Below are 11,720 nucleotides of genomic sequence, written 5' to 3'. Positions count from 1 at the left end.
ACACTGTGCTTGCGTCGTTTCTGTTGGTGGAAGTATTCTCTCAGTGGTTGAGTGCCGCATCTTCATGCTGAAGGGGCACTGCTCTGGGAAAGCGTGGGTTAGGGTGGTCAGGTTGTTTGTTTCTACTGTTGGTGAGCTTAATTTGATGTGGGCACTGGTTATCAGTGGTGCAATCGTTAATGAAGACTTGCATTCTGCAAGTGTTTGGCTCTCGATGAAGTATTGACAGTAGGTATCCATTATTTGGAGAATTGCTCTGAACCATGTGTTGTCCCTGTGAAGGTACAAATAGTTTTCGATTGATCTTAGATCATCGTCTGCTGCTGGTGTTGGTAAATGAAGTCGTTTGCCGTAAAGGTTGAAGTTCGTGTTAATTCCAGCGTCGGTTTCAGCTAGATGAAGCATTCCTGGTGTCATTAGAGCGCTTCGTTCGGCGTTATTCCAATTCAGTGTGTTGAAATCGTGTCCATTAAGGTTTCGGGCTACTTGGTTGTCAAATGTTATGAATAATGAGTAGTCTGGTACTGCTTGAGCGTTCGCTGATGTAATTGTTGCTGAGAAGCCTAGTAGCATAGGTATGTTCGGTATAATTAACTGATGTGTGCTTGCGACGTTATAGTCAATTAAGGTTGCTGCTCTTTGTGGTCCTACAATTTCTGGTATAGTCGGTGAAACTAATCCTTCAAGTGTTGATGATGGCTGGCACGGTCCAATGTTTTCAAAAAGGGTGACAAGTGGTATTGGTACTGGTAAGGTCTCCAGGGGGTATGTGCTTTCAAAAGTCTTATAGAAGTGTTTCCTTCTGGGTGAAGCGATTCCGGCTGCAATTTCTGCTCTTATTACTTGGATTATGAAGATAATCCCAAAGTAGATTCTGCTTACGAAAGGATGCCATGCGTTTTGTTGTCTCTTGAAGTGTGCGTTCTCCCTAACAATTTCATCCATGAAATGTACAATATGGTACATTCGGAACGCTGAGGGTACAAACGTAGAAATAGCTGGTTGGGCTATTCGAGTCATTGGGAATCGAAGGAATGGGAGTAGAATTGGTGAAAGATGATCATTAGATGATGTCATTAAATCATTATGGTGTCTTTGATATTGAGGTACGTGACTGAATGTATTATTTGGTGGAAAGATTCCTGGTAGCGACTGACTGTATGCTGTGCTCTGGTTAGTTGTCTCTTGGTATGCCGAATGATCTGGAAATTGTTGTGTCTGTGAGTGACTTGTTGATGAGTTTGACGCTGTAGATGAAGTTTGAGTGATTTGCGTAAAGTTTGTGGTTGTATTTACAGACGGTATATTTATTGGTGGGTCATCCTCTAGTGTTAGCCTCGGCATTAATGGATCAGAAGATGTCTCATCATTTTTATCTTCCTCCTTATTTCCAGCCATACTTTATTTTATTGGTGTTCGTAGAATTCACGGTGATGGTGACAAGAAAAAAATTTGCGCGGCAACACGTAACCAAGGAACGTTGTAATGGTATCTGCCGGTGTCGTCTTGTTAGAAAAGAATTTATCTAACGTTCGGGTCACCAGTATGTGGGGGTTTATACTTCACATTTAAATTAAGTGTTCATTTATTCTCAACAGATTGTATTTATTTATTTATCTATCACCACCTTATAACTAATTACAAATGTAATAATAATTAGAATGATTAGAATGCTTCAACAGGTATATATAATGATAACAATAATATGTAAACAAAAATATATGTCCTCTACCAACTTCTGCCCGTACGGATACCCGCATTCGTTGGTGTGATTGGCTGGTGGGTTGCCATCTTGTCTTGGCTGTGCGCATGCGCGTCAACTGTGCGCACGTGCGTTGCACACTTGCTTGTTTGGTGTATACGTGTTGAGTCCCCACATTGAACAAGACCGTGCTGACATCTAGGATATGTTCTCACCTAGAAAATTTATTTTTGTTTACAGCTGACGTCTAGTGCACGTTTTGTATCAGCCAGTTATTATTATTTTTTTTTTTTAAATAAATAAATAAATAAATCGTTGGTAATTTTATAAATAAAATGGGAAGAAGTCGGACACCTTCACCTTCACCTAGAAGAAGAGATCGCTCGAGAGATAGGTCACGAGAACGTGATAGAGACAGACGTCGAAGACGTTCTAGGGAACGTCGTCGCAGGTAAATTTTAATTAATTATTTTTCTTAATCACAATAAGACTTTTTTTGAATTTTTTTAATCACAAATTTGAATAATTAAATTTAAATTTAAATGAGAAATAGAACTGATGATTTTTAAAATTTGAAGTTTAATTAGAAATTTAATTATTATTGTTATTAATTATAATTATTTATTTGTTAATAGATCTGGTGAAAGAGACAGAGTTAAATCACGAGATCGTGATCGTGAACGTGAAAGACACAGAAGATCATTCAGTAGATCAAGATCTCGTGATCGTGATCGTCCGAAGCCTAAACATAAAGTTGTTGCTGCTGAACGGCCTAATATATCTGGTAATTAATTAATATTATTAATAATTTTTTAAATGAAGGGATGATGGCTTTCCTGATCTTAATTGACTTCTTTTTATTTAAATTATGGGTCACGTTTCGTTTACCGAGAGCTGATCAGGAAAGCCGTCATCTCTTCATTTAAAAAATTATCCACTGATCGTTTCATAAATTCACAGCTAAACAATTATTATTAATATTAATATTCTTAGGAATATAATTAAAAAGACCGGTAGCATTAAACATAAATGTTGGTCAATATATCAGATGACCGTTTTTTTATTTCTACAAAAAAAATTACATACTAGAGTAACGAGAGCAATAGCAGGTCAGCTTAGATAACTTTTTGAGTTTCAGTAAGAATTTATTTATCAAATAGTGATATATTAAATTATAAAAATACAATTATAAGGATAATTATATGAGAAATTTAGAAAAAATTATCAAAAAGTATAAAATAAATAAAATAAATGGTATGAAATTACTATTAGATAAATTACAAGTATCAGTTTGAATTGCGAAAGCCTCCAGTCAGCGGGCAAAAAATTATTATTATTAATTTAAATTTTTTATTACGTGAAATTCGTGTTATCAACAAGTTTTCGCCACCATGATTAAAAATATTGATTGAAAACAATTGAGAAGCGGTCGCTCCATGCAAACTGTATATCTATATATACAAACAAAAAAATTTAAATCAATTGAAATTATTGCAAAGAATTCCAATTTCATCACTTTTAATTATTTTCAATCAATATTTTTAAACAGGGCAGGTATTTGGCTAAATGTGTCCGAAAGAGTCTCGAAAGTGTCTGAATTAGGGTCTAATGTCATCGAAATACTGATAGTTCCATAAACTTTCCAGACACTTTCTTATTTTTATTAATTAGTTGACTATCACAGTTCTCTTCTTCACTAGTTATCTCCTCGTCTTTCTCTTTCTTTATTAATTTCTCAGCTTGTCACTGTAGTTAAATAGTATCACATTTGGTTCTCCCTCTAGTACATTCATTACTTCATATATATTTCATCCTTGCATTAAAAAAAAAAATTTTCTTCATTCCCTCCACTGACTTTTTCCAGTTTTTCCTTTGATCTGTCGCATTCCAGCATGGGGCATACGTCCGTCTCTCCTTTTTCCATATTCTCCAGTTGACTTCTTTGAATCCTTTACTTTTTTATAATTTTCTAAGTAATGTTTTTTTTTTTTTAATTACAGAGGCTGATTTACAAGGCAAGACACCAGAAGAACAAGACATGATGAAGATAATGGGATTTTGTGGGTTTGATACAACAAAAGGGAAAAAAGTTGAAGGCAATGATGCTGGTGCTGTTCATGTTATTTTAAAAAGAAAATATCGTCAGTATATGAATCGTAAAGGCGGGTTCAACAGACCACTGGATTTTGTTGCTTAAAATATTTATTTAAATATAATTGTTTTTTAAACTCAACTTTAAGTAACAAAGTACAAAAATATTTAGCAAAAAAAATTAGAGTATTGATGATTAATAAAAAATTAAATATTTTGATTACTTTAACTTGATTTATAAATAATTGTATTGACTGGAAGACGATTGTTATTCTAATTTAAATTAAGAAGATTCCCGCCTTGGTCTTTTTGACGGTTGATTGTAATCCGTAGAATCGCTTTCCCCAACATCTGATAGGTCCGATGAGTCATCGAGCGAGATATGTCGCTGTGAAGTTTGATCGCGTGTTGTATTTTGTGACATCATCTAGAGAATTCATTGTAAATTTATATTTTTTAATTAATGAATAGGCAATTAATTGATAATTAATTTATAGAAATGAATAAATACTTGAGTAATGTCCAATCTTTCGAGTCCTTCAACTAACTCTGGTTGTTTTATTCTAAAGTCGCGGGTAATACTGTGTTTTATGTGCGCCTCCAAATGTATCTAGAATAAATAAATTTTATTTAATTAAATAATTAATTAGTTTGTGGTAAATTATTTATCAATTAAATTTAGTTGTAATTTTTTTATTACACCCCGTCACTGAACACGGGTACAATTTTTTTTTCTTGACTCAGTTATCAAAATTTTTATTCCAAAAGTCTACAAAATTCTTTGAAAAAAAATTGTATTTCAAATTCATTTAAAAAAAAAAAAAAAAATTTTTTTATTTTTACTGGACTCTGTCCCGTAATCGGTACAAATTTTTTTTCACTGACCCAATTATCAAAATTTTTATTCCAAAAAATCCACGAATTCTTTGAAAAAAATTTTTATTTCAAATTTATTTGAAAAGAAAAAAAACTTATATTTTTACTGAACTCTGTTCCGTAATTAGTATAAAATATTTTTTCAGACCCAATTATCAAAATTTTTATTCCAAAAAATCAACAAATTCTTTGAAAAAAATTTTTATTTCATTTTATGTAGAAAAAAAAAACTTTTTATTATTTTTACTGAAATCTGTCCCGTCATCAGTACAAATTATTTTTTGAGACCCAATTATCAAAATACTTTTTCCCAAAAAAATAGAAGAATTTTATGATAAAAATTTCCAAAATAAATTTTTTATAAAATTAAAAAAAAAATTTTGAGTTGTCTAAAAAAAAGTAATAAATAAATAAAAAAATGAATCATAATAAGACGTAACGTACCCCAGTTTTTTTGCTAAGCGCCAAAATTTCCTTTTGAAACTGTTCAACTTCATAGACAACTTTTGGAATAAATTTAGTTTCCTTCAAAACTTTATTTCTCAACGCTTGACCATCAGCTTTGCGACCGCCGTGTTGATTTTCCTCCATATAAGTTATCAAGTTATAAAAAGTCGTCTTAAGTCCTTTGCCCGCCAACTCAACGAGCTGAGTAAATCTCACATGTTGAAACGCTGGGTTCTGCTGGGTCGATTTGCTGGTAAAATATTTGGTCAGCGCATTTATAATACTGTAGAGCTGATGAAGATTTTTGAATGTCATCTCGGTATTGGGTCCTGGGCTGATGGCAACATTTGCTACGTACTCAAGTGTGCTTATGGTATACAACAATTGCTTGCAGAGACAACGTTCTTTGTTTTTTATTTGCTCGCGATACAATTCGTCCACGACGGGACTTGTGTTGGCGATGGTCTGCTCGGCTTTGAGTCTTCCTAGTGCCCAGGCCGCGTTATTTAATTTATTTTTCAACGCGTTGCTGAACACGGTGTGGGTTTGGGTTATCGTGTTCTCATTTATTATCGTATAGACTGCGCTGACATTTTGCACCGAGGTGTCAACAGTACCTTGTTTTTTACACAACTCCAGACTCATTTCGTCTAATGTCTTTCCGTAGTCCATGTCGTGTTCTTCGATAAATGTCATTAGTTGCAATATTATTACAGCAATTGATGGATCTATTGTTTTATTTGACTTAGACATTTCTTTTAGCCATTCAAATATCTGTAAAAAAATTTACTCGTCATAATTATCCATTTTTTTTTTATTATAAAATAAAATAATTAATTATTTGTAATTTAAAAAATTTTTGTAGATATCTACTATTTTTAATGGAATTTAATATTTTTTGTCATGATTTTCCATTGAAGTTAATAGATGATTAGAAGAGTAATAGAAATATCGATTATTTTTTAGAGGAATCAAAAATTTACAAAATAACAGGAAAATTCTTTAGATGAATCGATAGAAAATTTCATTAAAGGTAATGGACACATGGAAAAGTGATGGAACTGTCCATTAATTTTTTAATGGACTTATGTTAAAAATTAATAAAATGATTTATTGGAAAATTCTATTTAAGTTAGTGGATAAATTAAAAAGTAATATAAATATTCATTAATTTTTTAATGGAATCTAAAATTAATAGAATGATAAAAATTTTTTTTAGATAAATTTACAAAAAGTTTATGAAAATTAACTGACATTTTGAGAAGTAATGGAACTGTTCATTAATTTTTTAATGGATTTTCATTAAAAATTAATGGAATGAATTTTTTTAAAAATGATTGATTGGAGAATTTCAATTAAAGGCAATGAATAATTAGAAAAGTAATGGAACTATCCATTAATTTCTTAATAGAAAAAACGATAAAAGTAAATTTCAATGGACAGTAAAAATGAATTCCAATACTCAAAAAATTCAATGAATAATTAGCAACCTCGCAGAATTATCTACTAAATATTAAATGGAATTTTAAAAAATTAAATTTTTTTTTAATAGATATAAAAAATCACTAGGGTATCTATGGAATTAAATTGATAATTAGAAAAAAAAATTTAGAAACATCCATTGATGGTTTAATAGAAACTCATAGTATTTAAAACTCTATCAATAATTTTATTTCAAACCCAAAGTTTTAATAATATATATATATATATATATATATATATATATATATATATATATATATATATATATATGGGGCATTCCACGCCAAATCGACCACTTTTGAACCCGATCCCTTTAGATTTGACTGAAAATTTTTTCTCTTTTTCTACCCCATCAAAAACGTTTCTCATAATTTTTTCAAATTTTTTCACTCAACCGAAAAAAAGTTATAAATTTTTAAAAAAATTATGAGAAACGTTTTTGATGGGGTAGAAAAAGAGAAAAAATTTTCAGCCAAATCTAAAGGGGTCGGGTTCAAAGTGGTCGCTTTGGCGTGGAATGCCCCATGTTTAATTACCTTATCCAATTTCGTATTATTAAATGATATTTTATTAATCAGGACCGCAATAATCTCAAATAATGTCAGCGGAATCTTCCTCGTCGTTTCCTGTTCTCCCAATTCCTCCTCATAGTGAGTCTGGATCAAAACTTGGAGCGTCGAAATCAACTTGCTCACTTTCGCGATCAAATTTACTTCATCGCCGCCTAAAAAATAAAGCCAATCATAAGCTTCCATACCTCCAGCAATAAAAAAAATAACAATATCAACAATAATTACATATTTTAGTAAAAAACGCATCGAGGTCATTACTGAAAGTAGTGACCATCAACTCGCACAATTCCCTGAAACATTCGAGCCCCAAAATAGCCGTCTCTTCATCAAAAGCTCTCACAGTATCAAAGTTGCAAATGATCTCCTTGTAAATAATTTCCCCCACCTCAATATAATCTTTGATAAATTTATCCCCGTGTTTCTTACGCTCGTAAACAGGCAGCTGCTTGGTTGCATTAAAAATCTGGACGCAAGTTCTGAGCGCGTAGTGATGCAAGTCGATCCTCTTCTTCAGCACCGCCGCCTGTTCCTTGGTCGCCCAAACGACCTGGTCATCATACAGCAAACAAATCATCTTGCGCATCGTCTGAATGTCCATTATCGTGGGCAGTAATTTTATGCTCGACCGAGATCCACGAGGTTTTTTAAACGTCGTGTCATTTGGGTTCTTGTCCTTTTTATTTTTACCTTCGGCCTTTTTGGGTTTTGTCACTTTCTTACTGAAGTTCACCATTTCCATCATGGACTTGAACAAACTGGTGACATTCTGCGGGATATTTTGACCGTGCGGCGACCACGAGTTTATTCTATAAGCGATCAAAGTTTCCAGCACGACAATAATTAATTTCAGCGAGTAAGCCTTCTGCTGCGCTTTAGGAATATTGTCCAGCAATTCGGTATTGTCATCCAGGTTCAGGTCTTCCAGTTCCGTCATCGCCATTCTGCGGCTCAGCGACTCCAAAATCATGCTCAGCTTGTCGATGGAAGCCAGTTCTTTGTGCGCAACCTCACAATAAATTTTTTGCAACGCGAATAATAAATCGCCGATGGGCTCAACCAGAACCGCATCGCCTGCGTTGATGTTGCAGCAGGCGTCAAATTTAATCGCGGGCTTGATAGCTTCGTCTGTTTCGTAGTACTCAAGAAAATGTGACATCAGCATGTCGATGACGTGCTCAGCAAGCTCGGGGTTCATGGAAACAGCCGCGCAGAGACCTTTGTACAAGTGCTGGCGCACTTCCGCTTGGTGGCACAAGCAGCGCGCCAGGATGCTCAAGATCTCATGGCAAAAAGCTGCGTTGTGCCGCGGATTAGGTCGCTGGCTCCCGCGTTCAATCGTTGCCTGAGTGTAAATAGAACTGGAGCTGGTGCTAGACGTGTTGGTGCTGGTGGATGTCTGGCTGAGACTGAACGGCGTGATCTTGAGGTTCATGAGGAACTGCAGGAACCCGGTTATCGCCATCTGTCGAGTCTGGACTCCTTTCCGGTACAGCGCTTTCCGTAAAATGAGCACCAGGGTATCGCGAATGCTGGTGGACACCCGGATTAGAGGGAGAGTCGCCAGCAGAACTTGGGTCGCTGACTCTCCGGGAATTGACAGGAGCTGTTCCAAGAGTGTAGTGATCCAGACCTGGGAGTCCAGGACTATCAAGGTCATCTTCCGGCACATGTATGACAAGCACTCGGTGAACTGGGTGACGACGTTGCCACCGGCTATTATTTTTTTAGTGAGACTTTGCAAGACAGTGGAACCTATTTCGTGTCGTTTTTTAATTAATTTCTGAAGAATTTTATTCCCGATGTCATGAAGAGAATCTTCCTCGGTATCCTGGAGCTTTGACTTTGTTTCCAAGAGCACGAAGGCAAGATCCACTAGCCCACGGAGAACTAGATGCCGGTCTTTGGTGCTGTTGTCAATGATCTGGTTTATTATGTCCATGGGCTGAAGATCTGAAGGCAGGACCTCCCGTAGCCAGTGGACTGATTTACGCTTCTCGTCATCTTGGATCTTGCGCGCGAGTGCAAGTTTTATTATGTCAAATATCTGGTCTTCGTAGATGTCAGTCACTAGCAGCAAGACGGACATCGGAAAGGGATTAAGAATGTACTCGGGCGCGTTTGTTATCACCTTGAGATTACGCAGGAAATCTTTAAGACTCGAGTGGTTCAGGGAAACCGACTGGCGAATGTGATAGAGCACCGTGCTCTCGGTGTCCTGGACGTCTTTCATGGCAACTTGCCCGATACTTTCGCAGGCACTCTCGAAAACGCTGGGACTCTCATCGGGTGCTTGAGCGTAGAGGTTTGAAAAATACTGCTGCAAAGTATTTATCACCAGCTTGCAATCCTGGTTCTTGCTTAGCTTCAGCAACTGGTGGACCAAAGGCGGAATCTCATTGTAATTTACTTCCGGTACTTTGTCGCAAATCGCGCGAATTACCAGAGTGTGGTCCACTGACTCCATGGGAATTTCGCTAAACATTTTGGTCAAAGGAGTCAAAATTGTTGGGTCCCATGGCTGGTTGCAGACTGATTTAACTATTTGAGATTTGTATTGTGTGCCCGTTAGTTCGGAACCTAAAAAATATTAAATAGTAAATATTAAGGGGGGAAGCTGGTCTGAGATACAAAAAAAAGCATATTTTTGTTATTTTTTTTTTTAGAGTACCTTCGTTATTAAAATTCTTAAAATTTGTGACATTATTATGCATCATTCCAAGAATATTTTGCTAAATTTTCATACAAAAATATTTGAAAATAAGCCAGTGGTAGTGAGGAGAGACGAGTCACCTTAAAAAAAGTTTCTATGCCGTAGGCAGGATAACTCATGACTGCCTCATCTGAAATAAAAAAACCAAAAAGATTTCTTTGGTACACAAGTTTATTTTAGATTTGAACGAAGGATTTTTTTTTTCAATAACTTCTTAATTTTTAATTAAACAAAAGCAAGAATTTTTGGCACGAATCAGAGTTTTTTGATTGCACCTTTACCAAAAATTCAAAAGTGAATATTTTGTTTATCCCTTCGTTCAAATCCAAAATAAACTTATGTACTAAAGAAATCTTTTTGGTTTTTTGATTTCAGATGAGGCAGTCATGAGTTATCCTGCTTACGGCATGGAGACTTTTTTTTTGAGGTGACTCGTCTCTCCCCACTACCACTGGCTTATTTTTCAATATTTTTTTATGAAAATTTAGCAGAATATTCTTGGAGTGATGCTTAATAATGTCATAAATTTTAAGAACTAATAAAGAAGGTACTCTGAACAAAAAAATAACAAAAATATCCTCTTTTATTTGTATCTCAGATCCGTTTCCCTCCTTAAACAGTTTAAAATTTCACAGTATGTACTGTGATATTTCCGTCAGGTTTCTAATTTTGAAAAAAAATGAATGAAGATGATGATCTGATGAAGAAAAATTTTTCACAGACCAACTAAAGCAGACATGCAATTTCCGCGATCACTGTCATGGCCCGTAGTCATGAGACCCAAGTCTCGAGGACGTTCGCTAGGGTAATCTGAGATGCGAGATAAAATAAATAAAATTACCTTTATAATTAATATATTTCTCGTCTTCCAAGACTTGTAGCAACAACGGCAGTATATCTTTCCATGAATAAAAATCGTCGTCATTATTTCTAATGCTATTCAAACAATAGTCGACCAATTTAACTAATTGCAGTTTAGAATACTTGGGAAAGTCTTGAACGATTCGATTCACCAGTGAATTAGCATGGGATCCAGTTATCTGTGACTTTTTAATCGTTTTCAAAACACCCTCGACAAATTTTCGACGCGTCGTCTGACCGGCTTCGGAATTCGGTATGTAATTTAATATTTCGTCGAGGAGTTTTGGCGCGTCGTCGTGACTTATCCGAGGTACAATTAATTCTGCGAGCTTTAATTTAATTACAATAATTATTATCATTCATAGATATCATTATCAGTAAATTTTATTCAATTATAAATATGACACTAAAACTAGCAGTCAGAGAAAATTTATCTATTTTAAATGAACAAAGTAAATACTGACAGGAAATTATTTTTAAAAATCCATGGGCAGAATTTTTTAAATTTTACTGTGGATATTTTTTAAAAATTTTTCCGATGACAATTAACTTTTTAAATAAAAACAATGAAATTGTCAGGTGTCGGCTACTTTTGCGTCATAAATTTTTATGTATAACCTTAAAATTACCTGGGATGCGTTTGACTTTTCAATCAATCCTTTGAGACCTTCTTCATCTTTATTATTTATCATATCGCGATATTGCGAAAACATTTTGGGTTATTTATTATTTTCCGTTTTTTATGTGTAATTTTATTATTTTATTCATTCGTCGTAACCATTACGCGTGCAAACATGTTTTTGTTTATATATGTGTACATATATATACAGATATAGTCGCTTGGGCAAAGAGTAAGTTTGAATGTTAGGTTTCCCGCGCTTTTGTCATAATTTCCACTGCGCATGCTCGTTCCGATGATCGCCACTGCAGCGCTTGCGTAGTGGCGTCGCTTCAGACTTTAGTTCTCCACTATGATAAT

General features: G+C 34.7%; 2 protein-coding genes across 2 annotated transcripts; one reads left to right on the top strand and one right to left on the bottom strand.

The window, feature by feature from the left end:
- The first annotated feature begins 443 nt into the window (after positions 1-443).
- LOC130672444 (U4/U6.U5 small nuclear ribonucleoprotein 27 kDa protein) lies at positions 444-4,439 on the top strand. The gene is made up of 4 exons (XM_057477041.1): positions 444-575; positions 1,943-2,153; positions 2,338-2,486; positions 3,703-4,439. The coding sequence occupies exons 2-4, from the start codon at positions 2,038-2,040 to the stop codon at positions 3,897-3,899; spliced, it is 462 nt and encodes a 153-aa protein (XP_057333024.1). The 5' UTR covers positions 444-575; positions 1,943-2,037; the 3' UTR covers positions 3,900-4,439.
- On the bottom strand, positions 4,077-11,572 carry LOC130672438 (Fanconi anemia group I protein). The gene is made up of 7 exons (XM_057477034.1): positions 11,371-11,572; positions 10,722-11,070; positions 7,396-9,747; positions 7,135-7,322; positions 5,114-5,890; positions 4,305-4,403; positions 4,077-4,220 (listed from the first exon to the last, which is right to left on the bottom strand). Exons 1-7 carry the CDS (start codon positions 11,452-11,454, stop codon positions 4,077-4,079), a joined length of 3,993 nt encoding a protein of 1,330 aa, XP_057333017.1. The 5' UTR covers positions 11,455-11,572.
- Between the last annotated feature and the right edge of the window lie 148 nt (positions 11,573-11,720).

Source organism: Microplitis mediator, chromosome 7 (assembly GCF_029852145.1).
Source record: "Microplitis mediator isolate UGA2020A chromosome 7, iyMicMedi2.1, whole genome shotgun sequence".
NCBI classification, from domain to species: domain Eukaryota; kingdom Metazoa; phylum Arthropoda; class Insecta; order Hymenoptera; family Braconidae; genus Microplitis; species Microplitis mediator.
This window is presented reverse-complemented; position numbering and strand designations above follow the sequence as displayed.